At 46.0% G+C, this 22,378-nt stretch overlaps 1 protein-coding gene and 1 pseudogene across 1 annotated transcript in view; one reads left to right on the forward strand and one right to left on the reverse strand.

Annotated features, from left to right (window-relative positions):
• Positions 1 to 22,378, forward strand: part of POLE (DNA polymerase epsilon, catalytic subunit) — a 335,686-nt gene that overhangs the window by 290,452 nt on the left and 22,856 nt on the right. The window contains exons 36-38 of the mRNA XM_063913394.1: positions 2,581 to 2,757; positions 2,840 to 3,063; positions 7,568 to 7,788. Coding sequence (XP_063769464.1) covers positions 2,581 to 2,757; positions 2,840 to 3,063; positions 7,568 to 7,788 — 622 coding nt within the window. The remainder of the gene's footprint in view (positions 1 to 2,580; positions 2,758 to 2,839; positions 3,064 to 7,567; positions 7,789 to 22,378) is intronic.
• LOC134944817 (5S ribosomal RNA) lies at positions 6,355 to 6,473 on the reverse strand (annotated as a pseudogene).

Raw genomic sequence — 22,378 nt, forward strand, 5'->3', positions numbered from 1 at the left:
GTTTTAAATTTTGCACTTGTATTTTCTTCTTTCAGTTATACCTTAGTTGTTTTGAAAGTTTTTGTCATTCAGTCTTTCTTTCTTTGACCTTGTCTTCTCCTGAGTTGTACTGTGATATTTGTCTCTTGTCCAATGGGTGTGGTGTATTGCAGAATAGGTTGACTGTTCCTTAGTCTCCAGCCTTCAAGCCAGGTGTGTGTGTGTGCGTGTGTATTTTATATATATATATATATATATATATATATATATATATATATACATATATACATATTTATATATACAATATATTGCCTGTTCCGTGCAAATTGAACAATATCTCACGCAACCGTGCAATATATCATTCCCCTGCATCTGGTTGTTGCCAGGGCTACCCAGAAAACGACCCATGGGATCGTGCAATCACTGGTCAACACTAGACGATGTGCCCAATATGTCTTTCCAATCTACTAGATTGATGACATTTCACCTAGTGTGTACTTAGCCTTAGGATGTGGGTTCAACACCTACTGTTTTGATCCTTCAGTCATCTGCAAGAAACAAAAGGATTTCATGATAAACTGTTATTGTGTGTAAAATGGTTTACAAAATCCTGCATATTCTCTTTTTATAATGGGTAAATTCCTTTTCAGGTCTGGTAGATACAGGCTATATAAAATGCTCCCAGATAGTATATAATTCAGCTCCTCTTTTGCCTCTGTAGCTCTCTTTTTTTGGGGTAGAAAGAAGTGAAGGAACCTGATGTGATGTTACTGTAGGTATGTGGGTATGGAACAGAGGCACTGAGACGTAGATGTATGACATTGGATCTTTATTGGGAGTCCTAGTGCTCTCTAAATAAAATGTCTAAAAGTCTCAGAGGTTATATACAGAGACTTTGGCTGGTGTGTAAGGAGGACCATTAAGGTGTGTCTCCAAATGGAGTGTGTGATCTGCTAGGGATTTATGATGGCTCCTACAGGGAGTACCTACTCATATAGAGCAGATTACTGTCTGTGTTTTACATCCCCTCAATTGTAGGTATGGACAGTTTGTCGCATTTTTAGCATGTCCTGATAGCAAAACTTTGGCAGAGCAATCTGGGATGTTTAGCCCCACAGCAGCTGGATGGCTGCTTATTACCCACCCCTGTGTCGCCTGTGTAGTCCGTAGGCTTGTGCAGGAGTGATAGTGTTCAGCAGCCCATGAAAACTTACCACCGAAATCCTTCTAGTCAAGGGCCATGGGATGCTGTGGGGACCTGCCTAGTCCATATTCCATCGATGAGGGTGTTCCTTATTCAAAGAAGTTCAGGGTGGTCTGCTTGCACTTAAGCCATGTTCTCAGTGGGCTAGTTACAGATGACTTAGGTACCTGAGGCTACTGGTGATGTTAGCTCCTGGAGTCTTCAAGCTCCAGCTTCCACTTGAACCCCTACTCTTCTAATACAGACCACTGGAGATCAGAGTTGGGTTGGTAGAGTCATGCTGCTGTAGTGTGTGTAAAATGGTAGTCCTAAGGACAGAGTAGGATAATCACTGTGTTTGAATGTTTGCCCAGTGCTCATTCATCGTTGGTGCCGGGTCGCTTATGCATATGGAGACGGGGGGGGGGGGTGAAGAAACTTCACTCCCCCTGTAATGACATCCCCCAACCCCCTAAACCCCCCCCCCCCCCCCCCCCGGTCACCAGTCGGGCAGCCTGGCGGCGGGACGCCTAATGGTAGGGTGATCATCCTAGAGACATCCAAAGCAAGGGTTACTACAGAGCACCTGTGGCCTGCCCAGCATCATGTCTTCCCGAGGATTCCCCTTCTGGAGGGAGGCCAGGAATAGTAGCTGACTGCGGCTTTCTCCGGTGCCAAGCCTGCATATCGCTACCATCAGCCTCCAGTGCGCGATGGAGCATCAGTGTCTGCTTACCGAGCCAGAACACAAACTTGTGTCAGATGTTGCCGGTAGCACTGGGGGCGCTCGTGCAGCAGGCAAGCTACCATAGCACACTGAACACAATGATGTTGCCGGTACCACTGGGGGCGCTCGTGCAGCAGGCAAGCTACCATAGCATACTGAACACAAAATAAAAATTAAACCTGGCTGGCTACACAGCAATCCAGAGTGAAACATGCCCGAACTCCAGCAGGCACTTACACGAAACGGAGCTCAGGTAGGTTATGTTATAGAGGGGGGTAGGGGAAGAATAGGAGAAATGTCTACCTCCGGGGGGCTGGAAGTAAGTCCGTTTCCCATTTAATAGCTGTTTGTTGTTTCCATAAACGTGTCCGAAGTGTGCTAATAGAAATCCAGTTTGGATATGGCCGTGTACACACAATACTCATGTGCTTACAGTGGCAAGCAATATATCTAGAAGCATCTGTAAGCAATAACCATCTAACATGTTTGTCTGCCTACTAATAGGCGAATATAACAGAGAGAAAAGAGCATTTTTATCTATCCTGTCTCTATCCTGTCTCTATCTAATCTCTACCTAATCTAGAAAGAAAGTTGACCATTGCAATGGCTGCCATGGAAAAGGAATTTATCATTAAAAATAATTTTCTGTGTAAAAGTGATTTGTCTGCTGTATTTCCATTTTGCCATTCAGGTGCGAAGTAACCAGATGCCAAACCTAAGCAGTATGTATACAAGTGAGCACACTGCAATGCAGGAAAAGGTTGATCCTGAGCTTTTGCCTCCAGAGAAACACGTCTTTGAAGTTCGAGCAGAGACGGATTTAAAAACAGTCTACCGGGCAATCCAAAGGTTACTCGTGAGTTACAAGGTAAGTGTGAGACTGGCCTTTTAGCCACACTGTACAAGAGCATGCAGATTGTAATGCATTCTTGTACATTTTTTTTCCTTAGGATGAGAGACGTGGTCCAACCCTAATTGCTGTGCAGTCTAACTGGCCCTCCAGGAGGTTAGCAAGTGGGATGCCTGTTCTAGAGGAATTTCCTCTTGTTCCTGTGCGGGTAACAGATGACATCAGTTATAATGTCCTGGACTGGCAGCGCCATGGTGCGAGGCGCATGATTCGTCATTACCTTAACTTGGACAGCTGTCTTTCTCAGGCATTTGATATGGCCAGGTAATTTGGAACAGCTGCTTCAGAAATGGTTATTTTCAAAATAGTTAGGCGACATATTCAAAAGAGGGACAATTGCTTCCTGGTTTTTTTTTGTTTTTGTTTTTTTTAAACTGTCATATTTGATTTTATGGTTAGCAAGTCATTAACGAAAAGCCATTATGTTTGGCTATGATTTGTCAGCTGGCAGATTTTGTAATGAAACATAGTAGAATCTAACATTACTGTATGATACTTCATTAAGAATAGGGTTTCTGCTTATCTTTTCTGTGTAACACACTAAAGACTACCAGTGAGCGGCCCTTTGTGCTGTTTGTAGCCATCGTCACTCTGGGAAATTATTTTTGACTCTTTTGTCCATTCTGTGGTTTGAACTTTGAACTTTTAAAGCTTTGGAAGTGATGATGCAAATTATGCTATTTAAACATTTTCAAGAACTTTCTTGTGTAGTTCCGAACCAATTAATATTATTTTTTTTTAATACTTGTGTAGTCTTGAACTGTTAGGGCGGTATCCAGTTAGCTACGAAATTGCAGCAATTTTTCGACCAAATTTCTTTAGCGTCTGTCGCGCGAAAATGGCTTTTCGCAGGTATGTGCGCTCCCGTTTTTCATCCTATCCTATTAAAACGTATGAAAATGAGACTTGGGCGAAAAATCATGGTGAAAATGGGGAAATAAGCTTGTACCTCAAAAAAATTCTAAACTAACATGACAACAGTATAGAAGTGTATTATAGGTCATATTAAATATATCTGGAGTACTTAAATTGGGTCAAATAGCTGTTAAATGCATTTTTTTTTTTAATTGAAAAATATTATAAAAGCATGTGTATTTTTCAGCAAAATAGGTGCTCAAATTGAATTTGGGGTACATAAAAATGGCTATATATATTTGGGTCATTTTATGGGACTTTAAAAAAAAAGTGTAAACAGACAGACTACACCCACCTGCAAGCCTAAAAACACTTGTCCCACTCATAAAGCAGCCCAATATACCTATCCTATACCTCGAACCCCAAAATACATCACTTTACACTTTTTTGCCTCAAAACGGACATGTCACTCTCACCCCAAAACGGACAGGCCAATTAAAAACTTCTTAGCGCTTAATTAGTCATTAAGGAGGGTGTCCCAGGGGTCCTGAACCAAATTCGGACATTTTTACCTTTTTAAAATGGGAATTTTCCCAAAAGTTTCACCTTTTCCGAGTAGGTGAAGTGAAATTTGCGGTAAAATTATTGGGTGAATACTTTTCACTGCGAATTGCATAGGGGGTTTTCGCGATTCACAGTTTTTCCACACGGAAACAGGTTATTGCGGTTAGTAGGATTACCCCCCTTAGTTGTGGTCACTGTTAACTTGCAGATATTTGTCTTGTCACCTTTATTGAATGATTTTGGTAAGATGTTTTCTCTCTCTTAAGGCTATGCAATTTTCACTTTGCAGTGAATCCATTTGAGGATGTTCCAGATTATTATTATTATTATTTTATTATTATTTTTTTTAGACATGTATATTTGTTTTTCTGTTTTTAATACATAAAGTAAAATACACAAGATTGCTGATTGTGTGACCTATACCTTCACACACAGAGACAAAATCGCAAGAATAGCTGCATAAAAATAGAACAGACATAGTTTGAACATAAACAAAAGTGTATAAAATGAGAGTGCAGCACACGTGTGTATGCATTATGGTGTGATAAGATGCGCGGAAAGGGAAGGTAATGTAAGAAGAGGGGGAGTGGGCAAGAAGGAGGACTTATCCTTGTCCCCAGTAACAATAGTGGAGAAAAGTGAAAATGCTTTTCAAAGAAATTAGTAGTGGAGAGGGGCCATAAAATAATTAAAGCAAGAGGTCTGAAAAGTAAGAAGGACTCTGTGGGGTGTAAAGCTATTATAGACAAACCAAGCGCACCAAACATGGAGGAATTTGTAAGAGGCATTATGCAAATAGATATTTTCTCAATGGCTGCCAAACTTTATTCCGGTGCTGTTGGAGGGAAGGTGGGTCTGAGCATTTCCAATGTCCAGCAATCAGGCATCTAGCCACATTTTAAGATTTGCAAAGAGAGCTAGTCAGTGCATTCATCCAACCTCCCAGTAGGCAGCCATGGAGAAAAGACCAAGGAGTTTTGGATATTGGTATTTTAAGAACCTCAGAAAGGAGAATATCAAGCACCTCTCAATTGGGCTACCCTCAGGCACGACCACCAGATATGCAAGAAAGAACCCACACCGCCGCATCCCCTCCAACACTGATTCGAGGCGAGCTGTATATTTTCTGTATCCCAGTGAGTAATAGGTACCACCTATAATATATCTTCTATGCATTCTTAACCAAGGATGAAATAGAAGACCTAGAAACCCTTTCTCTCATCACGGATCAAGTGTCTTCATCTGGTGGATTCCTCAAGTCTCTCCCACTGAAGTTCATGGTTATATGTGACTGGCTGTTTAGCAGATTAATTCAGTTTAGTAATCTGGAGAACATTTTGTAATGGAACGTTTCATCATCGCTTTTTATACTATTCAAAGCTGTGTGTAGTACTCTGCTTGTGGATTAGAGGTAGCTTTAACAGAGATCACCCATTTTGCATCTGCAGACTTCCAGGATTTAGAGGGATGGGAGTTTGCACTTTTGGAGGTAGTTTTAGTTAGACTGACCATGATATTATCCCTTTAACCTGGGACACTCATGAATTAATATTTCAAAAGAAAAAAGAGAGACTCTGTGTTGGGGCACTCTTATCGAATAAAACGTAACTTTTAATTAATTTATGATAAAAATATAGTACACAGACAAATACACATATGGTACACTAAGGAAGGTTGCAGAATTTAACCTTCCGCATCTGATATCGCGAATCTGTAACCAAAAACTGGAAAAAAAAGATTCTCAAATATCTGATATAGTAATTTCGTAATCCAGAAAAACTAGGAGTAACAAACTCTCCAAGAATTTTAAGTATTTTAGGTGACAGTAGCACCAGAGGTGAAAATATCAGAAATAGAAATTTCAGATAACAGAAAATTCAAGCATATAACACAGTGGCATCTATTGAAATAATGAAGACTGTAGAAATAGTCCGATATCAAATGCCAACTGTAATAGTATCTCCTGGTATTGGCAAATTTGCTATTTATATATCTATATTCAAAATGTGCGATCTAGATAAATTTTATATAAGTCTGTGGTCAGATAGTTTATAGTAAAGATAGATAAACGGATGAAGTAGGTAAGGGTCAAATGTTGCTCCAACACTTCTGCTTTTCACATGGAATAAGGAGTGTTTTTTACTACACCCAGTATTCCCTAGCGGTCTCCCATCTAGGTACTAATTGAGCTTCTCACTGCTTTGCTTCCAAGATCAGGCGAGATTGGGCGTAGCCAGTGAAATATGGCAGTAATATCACAAGAGGTGTGAATGAGAGAGTGTTTGGTTATTGGCGCATACCAAGAAAAGAGGTACTTCTGCTGTCCAATATCTATGCACAGATTCTCTGTTACCTTAGCATTGCAGAGAGATAGTTAGCTGGCATTTGGATGAGAGAGTACTGAAAAGATTTGATACAAAGAAACGTATAGGTTCAGGGTCCGTCTTCTGCTGTCCACTGTCATATAATAATATAGCGGACAGTGGATGAGAGAGGCGGGTTGCCTAACCCTATTGAAAATTAACAGGTTGAAAAATTATGTAAGTAATAGGCGAGAATGGCACTATTACAATATTCTCAGTATTAGTAAAACAAAGCCCAGTGCCGTATATTAAGGTTCGACTATAGTGTATCCACTAAACGGAGAAGATGTGAAATTAAGAAATACGTAGAGACAAAATTGAATAGAAAAAGTAAATAATTAGTCAAATGCCCAAATAGTAAGGTTAATTTTTGAAGCTTTTGCTAATTGGAGGAGTAACTGTACATGGTATAACTTGGGAGCAATGAATTAGATGCTAGAGATATTATACAAGTATCAGTAATTCAATACATTTATAACAATATATAGTAGTTCCTAAGAGAGATTAATATTATACTGATAATGTACATGAAAAATGCATGATTGCTTCCAAAAGGGTATTCAGGAGAAAAAACTAAAATAAGAGCAAAAGTACATGAAATAAGACACACGGGACATATTTTATAAGAGCCCATTACAAAGATTATCTAAATAGTCCTGTGCGGCACCTAATTGAACCACTTCACACTCATGAATTACACAGGTTCTGTGGCTGGCTGGCTGACTACAAGCCTGCATTTCACCTGGTTTTAAGTAGCCACAGAACCTGTGTAATTCATGAGTGTCCCAGGTTAAAGGGATAATATGGTCAGCCTATTTTAGTAGGGAGCTAGCTCCTTTCACTTCACTCTATACTCCAGCATATACATAGTCCCCTATAGAAATGATTTAACAAAATTACAAAAATGCAATTTTTACAGTCTTGGAGCTACCTTTCCTAACATATTAGGGATGTGTTTATTAAACATTATCTATTTCTGAATGTAGGTATTATCACCTCCCTGTGGGCAACCTGCCAGATGATGTATCCACATTTGGGTCAGATCTGTTTTTCTCAAGGCATCTTAGACGACACAATCATCTCCTTTGGCTCTCTCCAAGCTCCCGGCCTGACCTCGGAGGCAAAGAGGCTGATGACAACAGATTAGTTATGGAGTTTGATGAGAGGGCATCAGTGGAAATCAACAACCCTGGCTGTTACAATACTGGTAGGTAATTGTAACGTGTGTGCTAACACATACATATTGGTTATATTTTCCCTTTCTCTGACGTCCTAGTGGATGCTGGGAACTCCGTAAGGACCATGGGGGATAGCGGCTCCGCAGGAGACTGGGCACAAAAGTAAAAGCTTTAGGACTACCTGGTGTGCACTGGCTCCTCCCCCTATGACCCTCCTCCAAGCCTCAGTTAGATTTTTGTGCCCGGCCGAGAAGGGTGCACACTAGGGGCTCTCCTGAGCTTCTTAGTGAAAAGTTTAGTTTTAGGTTTTTTATTTTCAGTGAGACCTGCTGGCAACAGGCTCACTGCATCGAGGGACTAAGGGGAGAAGAAGCGAACTCACCTGCGTGCAGAGTGGATTGGGCTTCTTAGGCTACTGGACACCATTAGCTCCAGAGGGACCGAACACAGGCCCAGCCTCGGAGCTCGGTCCCGGAGCCGCGCCGCCGGCCCCCTTACAGAGCCAGAAGCAAGAAAAGGTCCGGAAAAATCGGCGGCAGAAGACATCAGTCTTCAACAAGGTAGCGCACAGCACTGCAGCTGTGCGCCATTGTTACTCAGGCACACTTCACACTCCGGTCACTGAGGGTGCAGGGCGCTAGGGGGGGGGCACCCTGAGCAGCAATGTAAAACATCTTGGCTGGCATAAATACACCACATATAACCCCCAGGGCTATATGGGTGTTTTTTAACCCCTGCCAGAATTACCAAAAAAGCGGGAGAAAAGGCCGCCGAGAAGGGGGCGGAGCCTATCTCCTCAGCACACGGGCGCCATTTTCCATCACAGCTCCGCTGGAAGGACGTCTCCCTGACTCTCCCCTGCAGTCCTGCACTACAGAAAAGGGTAAAAAAGAGAGGGGGGGCACTAATTTGGCGCAGTTTTATATTAACAGCAGCTATAAAGGGAAAAGCACACTTTATAGTGGTATTCCTGTATATATATAGCGCTCTGGTGTGTGCTGGCATACTCTCCCTCTGTCTCCCCAAAGGGCTAGTGGGGTCCTGTCCTCTAACAGAGCATTCCCTGTGTGTGTGCGGTGTGTCTGTACGATTGTGTCGACATGTTTGAGGAGGAAAATGAGATGGAAGCGGAGCAATTGCCTATTATACAGTTGTCACCCCCTAGGGAGTCGACACCTGAGTGGATGAGCTTGTGGAAGGAATTGCGTGACAGTGTCAGCTCCTTACGACAGACAGTTGACGACATGAGACAGCCGGCTAATCAGCTTGTGCCTGTCCAGGGGTCTCAAACGCCATCAGGGGCTTTAAAACGCCCGTTACCTCAAATGGCAGACACAGACACGGATACTGACTCCAGTGTCGATGATGAGGAGACAAACGTGACTTCCACTAGGGCCACACGTTACATGATTGAAGCAATGAAAAATGTATTGCATATATCTGATAATACAAGTACCACTAAGAAGGGTATTATGTTTGGTGAGAAAAAACTGCCTGTAGTTTTTCCTGTATCCGAGGAATTAAATGAAGTGTGTGATGAGGCGTGGGTTTCCCCCGATAAAAAACTGCTAATTCCTAAAAGGTTATTGGCATCGTACCCTTTCCCGCCAGAGGATAGGGCACGTTGGGAAACACCCCCTAGGGTGGATAAAGCGCTCACGCTTGTCTAAACAGGTAGCTCTACCCTCTCCTGATACGGCCGCCCTAAAGGAACCGGCCGATAGAAAGCTGGAGAATATCCTAAAATGTATATACTCTCACATGGGTGTTATACTGCGACCAGCAATGCCTCAGCCTGGATGTGCAGTGCGGGCCTGGCGTGGTCGGATTCCCTGACTGAAAATATTGATACCCTAGATAGGGACAGTATATTATTGACTATAGATCATCTGAAGGATGCATTTCTGTATATGCGTGATGCACAGAGGGATATTTGCCGACTGGCATCAAGAGTTAGCGTGCTGTCCATTTCTGCAAGAAGAAGTTTATGGACGCGGCAGTGGTCAGGGGATGTGGATTCTAAAAGGCACATGGAAGTATTGCCTTATAAGGGGGAGGAGTTATTTGGGGTAGGTCTATCAGACCTGGTAGCCACGGCAACTGCGGGAAAATCCACATTTTTACCCCAGGTAGCTTCTCAACCTAAGAAGACGCCGTATTATCAGGCGCAGTCCTTTCGGCCCCATAAGGGCAAGCGGGCAAAAGGCGCCTCATTTCTGCCCCGTGGTAGAGGGAGAGGAAAAAGGCTGCAACAAACAGCCAGTTCCCAGGAACAAAAGCCCTCTCCCGCCTCCGCAAAGTCCTCAGCATGACGCTGGGGCTTTACAAGCGGACTCAGGCACGGTGGGGGCCCGTCTCAAGAAGTTCAGTGCGCAGTGGGCCCACTCGCAAGTGGACCCCTGGATCCTTCAGGTGGTATCTCAGGGGTACAAATTGGAATTCGAGACGTCTCCCCCTCGCCGTTTTCTAAAGTCTGCTTTACCGACGTCTCCCTCAGACAGGGAGGCAGTATTGGAAGCCATTCACAAGCTGTATTCCCAGCAGGTGATAATCAAGGTACCCCTCCTACAACAGGGAAAGGGGTACTATTCCACACTATTTGTGGTACCGAAGCCTGACGGCTCGGTGAGACCAATTTTAAACCTAAAATCCTTGAACACTTACATACAAAGGTTCAAATTCAAGATGGAGTCACTCAGAGCAGTGATTGCAAACCTGGAAGAAGGGGACTATATGGTGTCTCTGGACATCAAAGATGCTTACCTACATGTCCCAATTTACCCTTCTCACCAAGGGTACCTCAGGTTTGTGGTACAGAACTGTCACTATCAGTTTCAGACGCTGCCGTTTGGATTGTCCACGGCACCCCGGGTCTTTACCAAGGTAATGGCCGAAATGAAGATACTCCTTCGAAGGAAGGGAGTTTTAGTTATCCCTTACTTGGACGATCTCCTGATAAGGGCAAGATCCAGGGAACAGTTGGAAGTCGGGGTAGCACTATCTCAGATAGTGCTGCGCCAGCACGGTTGGATTCTCAATATTCCAAAATCGCAGCTGATCCCGACAACACGACTTCTATTCCTAGGGATGATCCTGGACACAGTCCAGAAACAGGTGTTTCTCCCGGAGGAGAAAGCCAGGGAGTTATCCGAACTAGTCAGAAAGCTCCTAAAACCAGGCCAAGTCTCAGTGCATCAATGCACAAGGGTTCTGGGAAAGATGGTGGCTTCTTACGAAGCAATCCCATTCGGCAGATTCCACGCAAGAACCTTCCAGTGGGATCTGCTAGACAAATGGTCCGGGTCGCATCTTCAGATGCATCAGCGGATAATCTTGTCTCCAAGGACAAGAGTCTCTCTCCTGTGGTGGTTGCAGAGTGCTCATCTTCTAGAGGGCCGCAGATTCGGCATTCAGGACTGGGTCCTGGTGACCACGGATGCCAGCCTGAGAGGCTGGGGAGCAGTCACACAGGGAAGAAATTTCCAGGGCTTGTGGTCAAGCCTGGAGACATCACTTCACATAAATATCCTGGAGCTAAGAGCCATCTACAATGCTCTAAGCCTAGCAAGACCTCTGCTTCAAGGTCAGCCGGTGCTGATCCAGTCGGACAACATCACGGCAGTCGCCCACGTAAACAGACAGGGCGGCACAAGAAGCAGGAGGGCAATGACAGAAGTTGCAAGGATTCTTCGCTGGGCAGAAAATCATGTGATAGCACTGTCAGCAGTACTCATTCCGGGAGTGGACAACTGGGAAGCAGACTTCCTCAGCAGACACGACCTCCACCCGGGAGAGTGGGACTTCACCCAGAAGTCTTCCACATGATTGTGAACCGTTGGGAAAAACCAAAGGTGGACATGATGGCGTCCCGCCTCAACAAAAAACTAGACAGGTATTGCGCCAGGTCAAGGGACCCTCAGGCAATAGCTGTGGACGCTCTGGTAACACCGTGGGTGTACCAGTCAGTGTATGTGTTCCCTCCTCTGCCTCTCATACCCAAGGTACTGAGAATCATAAGAAGGAGAGGAGTAAGGACTATACTCGTGGCTCCGGATTGGCCAAGAAGGACTTGGTACCCGGAACTTCAAGAGATGCTCACAGAGGACCCGTGGCCTCTACCTCTAAGAAAGGACCTGCTCCAGCAGGGACCCTGTCTGTTCCAAGACTTACCGCGGCTGCGTTTGACGGCATGGCGGTTGAACGCCGGATCCTGAAGGAAAAAGGCATTCCGGATGAAGTCATCCCTACCCTGATCAAAGCCAGGAAGGATGTAACCGTACAACATTATCACCGTATTTGGCGTAAATATGTTGCGTGGTGCGAGGCCAGGAAGGCCCCTACAGAGGAATTTCAACTGGGTCGTTTCCTGCATTTCCTGCAAACATGACTGTCTATGGGCCTAAAATTAGGGTCCATTAAGGTTCAAATTTCGGCCTTGTCGATTTTCTTCCAAAAAGAACTGGTTTCAGTTCCTGAAGTACAGACGTTTGTCAAGGGGGTACTGCATATACAACCTCCTTTTGTGCCTCCAGTGGCACCTTGGGATCTCAATGTAGTTTTGGGGTTCCTAAAATCACATTGGTTTGAACCACTCTCCACTGTGGACTTAAAATATCTCACATGGAAAGTGGTAATGCTGTTAGCCCTGGCTTCAGCCAGGCGTGTCTCAGAATTGGCGGCTTTATCCTATAAAAGCCCTTACCTTATATTTCATACGGACAGGGCAGAATTGAGGACTCGTCCTCAATTTCTCCCTAAGGTGGTTTCAGCATTTCACTTGAACCAGCCTATTGTGGTACCTGCGGCTACTAGGGACTTGGAGGACTCCAAGTTGCTGGACGTAGTCAGGGCCCTGAAAATATATGTTTCCAGGACGGCTGGAGTCAGAAAATCTGACTCGCTGTTTATCCTGTATGCACCCAACAAGCTGGGTGCTCCTGCTTCTAAGCAGACTATTGCTCGTTGGATTTGTAGTACAATTCAACTTGCACATTCTGTGGCAGGCCTGCCACAGCCAAAATCTGTAAAAGCCCATTCCACACGGAAAGTGGGCTCATCTTGGGCGGCTGCCCGAGGGGTCTCGGCTTTACAACTTTGCCGAGCAGCTACTTGGTCAGGGGCAAACACGTTTGCTAAATTCTACAAATTTGATACCCTGGCTGAGGAGGACCTGGAGTTCTCTCATTCGGTGCTGCAGTCATCCGCACTCTCCCGCCCGTTTGGGAGCTTTGGTATAATCCCCATGGTCCTTACGGAGTACCCAGCATCCACTAGGACGTCAGAGAAAATAACAATTTACTTACCGATAATTCTATTTCTCGTAGTCCGTAGTGGATGCTGGGCGCCCATCCCAAGTGCGGATTGTCTGCAATACTTGTACATAGTTATTGTTACAAAAATCGGGTTATTATTGTTGGGAGCCATCTTTTCAGAGGCTCCTCTGTTATCATGCTGTTAACTGGGTTCAGATCACAGATTGTACGGTGTGGCTGGTATGAGTCTTACCCGGGATTCAATATCCTTCCTTATTGTGTACGCTCGTCCGGGCACAGTATCCTAACTGAGGCTTGGAGGAGGGTCATAGGGGGAGGAGCCAGTGCACACCAGGTAGTCCTAAAGCTTTTACTTTTGTGCCCAGACTCCTGCGGAGCCGCTATCCCCCATGGTCCTTACGGAGTTCCCAGCATCCACTACGGACTACGAGAAATAGAATGATCGGTAAGTAAATTCTTATTTTAACAGGTACACATCTAAAACGCAATCCATCTTCCGATTTTTGGCTCTGTATATTTCTTTTTCATCCACTAGGGGTCACTGGAGTACTCTAGGGATATGGACGGTTCCACAGGAACTAGGCACTGAATAATTAAAATTTGAGACTGCATCCCCCCTCCATATCCCAGAGTACCTCAGTGTTTTTTCGGTGCTCACCGAGCAACTAGGCCTGTGGAGTTTGTCCACAATTTTTGGATTTATTTTTGATTTTTTCAATGTTCCACATCCCTTCCCCCCTTCCAGAAAGGCGAGGGTCAGGGATAGTGGAAGCTGCTGAAGCAGCTGTGGGTGTCGGTCCTCTCTGAAAGAGCTCCCTCACTACCACGTGCAGGACTAAAACCTGCAGTAATGGCTGAACGGAACTTATAGAGAAGCCCCGTCATAGCCCTCACCACAGGGTCCAGGTATGTTGAACGGGGCGGTCAGCTCACGCTGCTGCCCCGCTGTGTGGGATACTGTGTGTGTGGCCGCCCGCTGCTGCTGTTTATGCTGTGTCCCCCGCCGCTCTTAGCCGCGCCGGCCACGTTGATTTATGCATAGGCCGCTCCACGGCTCTATGCAGCGCGCTCCCCGGCCCTCGATGCCGCTTCCGGCTCCCTCTCCACCATAGCCCGGCTCCGTGTATAGAGAACGGTACACGGAGCACGGGTGGGGGGGGCACACAGGCTCCATAGCCTAGTGAGTAACTTTGCTGCCACAGTGATGATCCCTGCACACACAAATGTCAGGGTCACTGGATAAAATCTCATGTTCAACTCTTGTTGATAAAAGAAAGTATGTTTACTGGAATACAGCAGCGCTGCATATGTATTACAATAGGCTATTAAGTCTTTGTTAAACAGGATACATGTTATATGTGCAGGTTTGAATGCAACATAGTATGTTTATTAAATCTGCTTACATAATTGTAAGTCTGCACTTTGTGTTATACTGTGAGCATGAGGCCATATTTAACCATGCTTCCTGTTGTATTTCCAGAATTTCCTGTATTACATCTCTCCTCCATTGAAGGCGCGGGGGTGTTAAGGGGAATTTGGGATCAGGCATATTGCTGGCGTGCACTGCACTTGGCCAGATATATATTTATAGAGACACCTTAGTGCTATTTACTGGGTCGCGCAAGTTGTATTTTTTGTATTGTCTGTCTGCATAATGAGTAAGACACCAGCAAAGACTAAAAAAGCAGTTTCTCTACCATGTCTGTAATAGTGTATTCATAGATCTACACTCACTTCTCTTACTATTATTTTGATCATAACTGTTTATAATGATATTATCCCAAAGACTGCAAATCTGAATCATGGCTGTGGTCAGCCAAATACTGGCTTTGTTCACTGTTGTAAAGTAAGATGTGTTATACAATTGGTCAGCACATGGTGATTATAAAACAGTATCTGTGGAGCTCTGCAAGCATTGTGAGTTCAGGCTCACCTGCAGCAGCTTTGCTTAATTCACTTAGCCACACCACAATTGGATACGCCCGATCTCATCTGATCTTGGAGGCTAAGCAGTGTTGGGCCTGGTTAGCCACCTGGGAATACAAGGTGCTGTAGGTATTTTTAAATCTACAGCCACACCACACTGGATACGGGACCCATTAACTAAGCTGCGGTTAAGCAGCAGACATCTCAGGTTTTTAAGCCTGTGAGTGGTCACATTTAGTTTCAGACTTCTAAGAATTATTATACCTCTGAATCAGGTTATATCTGGATATATGTATATGGGTATATAATATATATGTGTATGTATGCATATATGAAATATATATATATTTATAAGGTCTGAGTATGTGTGAATATACATTGTTGTATGTATGTGTGTGTGTGTGTGTATATATATATATATTTCTCTGACGTCCTAGTGGATGCTGGGAACTCCGTAAGGACCATGGGGAATAGCGGCTCCGCAGGAGACTGGGCACAAAAAGTAAAAGCTTTAGACTAGCTGGTGTGCACTGGCTCCTCCCCCCATGACCCTCCTCCAAGCCTCAGTTAGATTTTTGTGCCCGAACAGAAGAACGTTATGGACGCGACAGTGGTCAGGTGATGCGGATTCCAAACGACATATGGAAGTATTGCTGTATAAAGGGGAGGAGTTATTTGGGGTCGGTCTATCGGACCTGGTGGCCACAGCAACGGCTGGAAAATCCACCTTTTTACCCCAGGTCACCTCTCAGCAGAAAAAGACACCGTCTTTTCAAACCCAGTCCTTTCGTCCCTATAAGGGCAAGAGGGAAAAAGGCCGCTCGTTCCTGCCCCGGGGCAGAGGAAGGGGAAAAAAGACTGCACCATGCAGCCTCTTCCCAGGAGCAGAAGCCCTCCCCCGCTTCTGCCAAGTCCTCAGCATGACGCTGGGGCTCTGCAAGCAGACTCGGGCACGGTGGGGGGCCGTCTCAAGAATTTCAGCGCGCAGTGGTCTCACTCGCAAGTGGACCCCTGGATCCTGCAGGTAGTATCACAGGGGTACAAATTGGAATTCGAGACGTCTCCCTGAAGTCTGCTCTACCAACGTCTCCCTCCGACAGGGAGGCAGTATTGGAAGCTATTCACAAGCTGTATTCCCAGCAGGTGATAATCAAGGTACCCCTCCTACAACAGGGAAAGGGGTATTATTCCACGCTGTTTGTGGTACCGAAGCCGGACGGCTCGGTGAGACCAATTTTAAATCTAAAATCTTTGAACACTTACATAAAAAGGTTCAAATTCAAGATGGAGTCACTCAGAGCAGTGATAGCGAACCTGGAAGAAGGGGACTATATGGTATCTCTAGACATCAAGGATGCTCATCTCCATGTCCCAATCTACCCTTCTCACCAAGGGTACCTCAGGTTTGTGATACAAAACTGTCATTATCAGTTTCAGACGCTGCCGTTTGGATTGTCCACGGCACCACGGGTCTTTACCAAGGTAATGGCCGAAATGATGATTCTTCTTCGAAGAAAAGTCGTATTAATTATCCCTTACTTGGACGATCTCCTGATAAGGGCAAGGTCCAGGGAACAGTTAGAGGTCGGAGTAGCACTATCTCAGGTAGTGCTACGTCAGCACGGGTGGATTCTAAATATCCCAAAATCACAGCTGATTCCAACAACACGTCTACTGTTCCTAGGGATGATTCTGGACACAGTCCAGAAAAAGGTGTTTCTCCCGGAGGAGAAGGCCAGGGAGTTATCCGAGCTAGTCAGGAACCTCCTAAAACCAGGACAAGTGTCAGTGCATCAGTGCACGAGAGTCCTGGGAAAAATGGTGGCTTCTTACGAAGCGATTCCATTCGGAAGATTCCATGCAAGAACTTTTCAGTGGGATCTGCTGGACAAATGGTCCGGATCGCATCTTCAGATGCATCAGCGGATAACCCTATCTCCAAGGACAAGGGTATCTCTCCTGTGGTGGTTACAGAAGGCTCATCTTCTAGAGGGCCGCAGATTCGGCATTCAGGATTGGATGCTGGTAACCACGGATGCCAGCCTGAGAGGCTGGGGAGCAGTCACACAGGGAAGAAATTTCCAGGGCTTGTGGTCAAGCATGGAAACGTCTCTTCACATAAATATCCTAGAGCTAAGGGCCATTTACAATGCCCTAAGTCAAGCAAGGGCAATGGCAGAAGCTGCAAGGATTCTCCGCTGGGCGGAAAATCATGTGATAGCACTGTCAGCAGTGTTCATTCCGGGAGTGGACAACTGGGAAGCAGACTTCCTCAGCAGACACGACCTCCACCCGAGGGAGTGGGGACTTCATCCAGAAGTCTTCCAAGTGATTGTAAACCGTTGGGAAAAACCAAAGGTGGACATGATGGCGTCCCGTCTCAACAAGAAACTGGACAGATATTGCGCCAGGTCAAGGGACCCTCAGGCAATAGCGGTGGACGCTCTGGTAACTCCGTGGGTGTTCCAGTCGGTATATGTGTTCCCTCCTCTTCCTCTCATACCAAAAGTACTGAGAATCATAAGAAGGAGAGGAGTAATAACGATACTCGTGGCTCCGGATTGGCCAAGAAGAACTTGGTACCCGGAGCTGCAAGAGATGCTCACGGAGGACCCGTGGCCTCTACCTCTAAGGAAGGACCTGCTCCAGCAGGGACCTTGTCTGTTCCAAGACTTACCGCGGCTGCGTTTGACGGCATGGCGGTTGAACGCCGGATCCTGAAGGAAAAAGGCATTCCAGATGAAGTCATCCCTACCCTGATCAAGGCCAGGAAGGATGTAACTGCAAAACATTATCATCGCATTTGGCGAAAATATGTTGCGTGGTGTGAGGCCAAGAAGGCCCCTACGGAGGAATTTCAACTAGGTCGTTTCCTACATTTCCTGCAAGCAGGATTGTCTATGGGCCTAAAATTAGGATCCATTAAGGTTCAAATTTCGGCCCTGTCGATCTTCTTCCAGAAAGAACTGGCTTCAGTGCCTGAAGTTCAGAAGTTTGTCAAAGGGGTACTGCATATACAGCCTCCTTTTGTGCCTCCAGTGGCACCTTGGGATCTCAATGTAGTTTTAGGGTTCCTAAAATCACATTGGTTTGAACCACTTGCCACAGTGGATTTGAAATATCTCACATGGAAAGTGGTAATGCTGTTGGCCCTGGCTTCAGCCAGGCGCGTATCAGAATTGGCGGCTTTATCCTATAAAAGCCCTTACCTGATATTTCATTCGGATAGGGCGGAATTGAGGACTCGTCCTCAATTTCTCCCTAAGGTGGTTTCAGCGTTTCACATGAATCAACCTATTGTGGTACCTGTGGCTACTAGGGACTTGGAGGACTCCAAGTTGCTGGACGTAGTCAGGGCCCTGAAAATATATGTTTCCAGGACGGCTGGAGTCAGAAAATCTGACTCGCTGTTTATACTGTATGCACCCAACAAGCTGGGTGCTCCTGCTTCTAAGCAGACGATTGCTCGTTGGATTTATAGTACAATTCAACTTGCACATTCTGTGGCAGGCCTGCCACAGCCAAAATCTGTAAAAGCCCATTCCACAAGGAAGGTGGGCTCATCTTGGGCGGCTGCCCGAGGGGTCTCGGCTTTACAACTTTGCCGAGCAGCTACTTGGTCAGGGGCAAACACGTTTGCTAAATTCTACAAATTTGATACCCTGGCTGAGGAGGACCTGGAGTTCTCTCATTCGGTGCTGCAGAGTCATCCGCACTCTCCCGCCCGTTTGGGAGCTTTGGTATAATCCCCATGGTCCTTACGGAGTTCCCAGCATCCACTAGGACGTCAGAGAAAATAAGAATTTACTTACCGATAATTCTATTTCTCATAGTCCGTAGTGGATGCTGGGCGCCCATCCCAAGTGCCGATTGTCTGCAATACTTGTATATAGTTATTGTTACAAACAAATCGGGTTGTTTATTGTTGGAAGCCATCTTTTCAGAGGCTCCTACGGTTATCATACTGTTAACTGGGTTCAGATCACGAGTTGTACGGTGTGATTGGTGTGGCTGGTATGAGTCTTACCCGGGATTTAAGATCTTTCCTTATTATGTACGCTCGTCCGGGCACAGTATCTTAACTGAGGCTTGGAGGAGGGTCATGGGGGGAGGAGCCAGTGCACACCAGCTAGTCTAAAGCTTTTACTTTTTGTGCCCAGTCTCCTGCGGAGCCGCTATTCCCCATGGTCCTTACGGAGTTCCCAGCATCCACTACGGACTATGAGAAATAGAATTATCGGTAAGTAAATTCTTATTATAATTATATATATATATATATATAATATGCTGACATTAAAAATCTATTTTGCAATAAGCAAGACTACAGTGGCGCAGTTGGTCGGCACACAGTGCTTATTAAACAGTATCCATTGAGCACTGCAAACATTGTGAGTTCAGGCCTCACCTCCCCAGATCCCCAGTGGCCTAATGAATAGGACACTGCCCTCCTAAACCAGGGATTGTGGGTTCAGGTACCATCTGGATTGCAAGTCACTACAGCAACCATTTCATCACCAGAGTTGATGTTTAAACAGCTTTGCTTATTATTTCTCTAACGTCCTAGTGGATGCTGGGGACTCCGAAAGGACCATGGGGAATAGCGGCTCCGCAGGAGACTGGGCACAAAAGTAAAAAGCCTTAGGACTACCTGGTGTGCACTGGCTCCTCCCCCTATGACCCTCCTCCAAGCCTCAGTTAGATTTTTGTGCCCGAACGAGACGGATGCAGGCTAAGGGGCTCTCCTGAGCTGCTTAGTGTAAAAGTTTAAAGTAGGTTTTTTATTTTCAGTGAGACCTGCTGGCAACAGGCTCACTGCACCGAGGGACTAAGGGGAGAAGAAGCGAACTCACCTGCGTGCAGAGTGGATTGGGCTTCTTAGGCTACTGGACATTAGCTCCAGAGGGACGATCACAGGCCCAGCCATGGATGGGTCCCAGAGCCGCGCCGCCGTCCCCCTTACAGAGCCAGAAGACGGAAGAGGTCCGGAAAATCGGCGGCAGAAGACGTCCTGTCTTCAATAAGGTAGCGCACAGCACTGCAGCTGTGCGCCATTGCTCTCAGCACACTTCACACTCCGGTCACTGAGGGTGCAGGGCGCTGTGGGGGGGGGGCGCCCTGAGACTCAATAAAAACACCTTTTTTGGCAAAAAATACATCACATATAGCTCCTGGGCTATATGGATGTATTTAACCCCTGCCAATTTTTACATAAAAAAGCGGGAGAAAGGCCGCCGAAAAAGGGGCGGAGCCTATCTCAGCACACTGGTGCCATTTTTTCCTCACAGCTCCGTTGGAGGAAGGCTCCCTGACTCTCCCCTGCAGTCCTGCACTACAGAAACAGGGTAAAACAAGAGAGGGGGGGCACTAAATTGGCATATAAATATATACAGCAGCTATATTAGGGAAAAACACTTATATAAAGTTATCCCTGTATATATATATAGCGCTCTGGTGTGTCCTGGCAAACTCTCCCTCGGTCTCCCCAAAGGGCTAGTGGGGTCCTGTCCTCTATCAGAGCATTCCCTGTGTGTGTGCTGTGTGTCGGTACGTTGTGTCGACATGTATGAGGAGGAAAATGGTGTGGAGGCGGAGCAATTGCCTGTGTTAGTGATGTCACCCCCTAGGGAGTCGACACCTGACTGGATGGTCTTATGGAAAGAATTACGTGATAGTGTCAGCACTTTACAAAAGACTGTTGACGACATGAGACAGCCGGCAAATCAGTTAATACCTGTACAGGCGTCTCAAACACCGTCAGGGGCTCTAAAGCGCCCGTTACCTCAGGTCGATACAGACACGGATACTGACTCCAGTGTCGACGGTGAGGAAACAAACGTATTTTCCAGTAGGGCCACACGTTACATGATCACGGCAATGAAGGAGGTTTTGAACATTTCTGATACTACAAGTACCACAAAAAAGGGTATTATGTGGGGTGTGAAAAAACTACCCGTAGTTTTTCCCGAATCAGATTAATTAAATGAGGTGTGTGATGAAGCGTGGGTTTCCCCCGATAAAAAACTGCTAATTTCTAAAAAGTTATTGGCATTATACCCTTTCCCGCCAGAGGTTAGGGCGCGTTGGGAAACACCCCCTAGCGTAGATAAGGCGCTCACACGCTTATCAAAACAAGTGGCGTTACCGTCCCCTGATACGGCCGCCCTCAAGGAACCAGCTGATAGGAAGCTGGAAAATATCCTTAAAAGTATATACACACATACTGGTATTATACTGCGACCAGCAATCGCCTCAGCCTGGATGTGCAGTGCTGGGGTGGCTTGGTCGGATTCCCTGACTGAAAATATTGATACCCTGGACAGGGACAATATATTATTGACTATAGAGCATTTAAAGGATGCATTTCTATATATGCGAGATGCACAGAGGGATATTTGCACTCTGGCATCAAGAGTAAGTGCGATGTCCATTTCTGCCAGAAGAGGATTATGGACGCGACAGTGGTCAGGGGATGCGGATTCCAAACGGCATATGGAAGTATTGCCGTATAAAGGGGAGGAGTTATTTGGGGTCGGTCTATCGGACCTGGTGGCCACGGCAACGGCTGGAAAATCCACCTTTTTACCCCAAGTCACCTCGCAGCAGAAAAAGATACCGTCTTTTCAGGCTCAGTCCTTTCGTCCCCATAAGGGCAAGCGGGCAAAAGGCCACTCATATCTGCCCCGGGGCAGAGGAAGGGGAAAAAGACTGCAGCAGACAGCCTCTTCCCACGAACAGAAGCCCTCCCCCGCTTCTGCCAAGTCCTCAGCATGACGCTGGGGCCTTACAAGCGGACTCAGGCACGGTGGGGGCCCGTCTCAAGAATTTCAGCGCGCAGTGGGCTCACTCGCAAGTGGACCCCTGGATCCTGCAGGTAGTATCTCAGGGGTACAAATTGGAATTCGAGACGTCTCCCCCTCGCAGGTTCCTGAAGTCTGCTTTACCAACGTCTCCCCCCGACAGGGAGGCGGTATTGGAAGCCATTCACAAGCTGTATTCCCAGCAGGTGATAATCAAGGTACCCCTCCTACAACAGGGAAAGGGGTATTATTCCACGCTGTTTGTGGTACCGAAGCCGGACGGCTCGGTGAGACCCATTTTAAATCTGAAATCCTTGAACACTTACATAAAAAGGTTCAAGTTCAAGATGGAGTCACTCAGAGCAGTGATAGCGAACCTGGAAGAAGGGGACTATATGGTGTCTCTGGACATCAAGGATGCTTACCTCCATGTCCCAATTTGCCCTTCTCACCAAGGGTACCTCAGGTTTGTGGTACAGAACTGTCACTATCAGTTTCAGACGCTGCCGTTTGGATTGTCCACGGCACCCCGGGTCTTTACCAAGGTAATGGCCGAAATGATGATTCTTCTTCGAAGAAAAGGCGTCTTAATTATCCCTTACTTGGACGATCTCCTGATAAGG

The sequence above is a fragment of the Pseudophryne corroboree genome, chromosome 1 (genome assembly GCF_028390025.1).
Source record: "Pseudophryne corroboree isolate aPseCor3 chromosome 1, aPseCor3.hap2, whole genome shotgun sequence".
NCBI lineage: Eukaryota > Metazoa > Chordata > Amphibia > Anura > Myobatrachidae > Pseudophryne > Pseudophryne corroboree.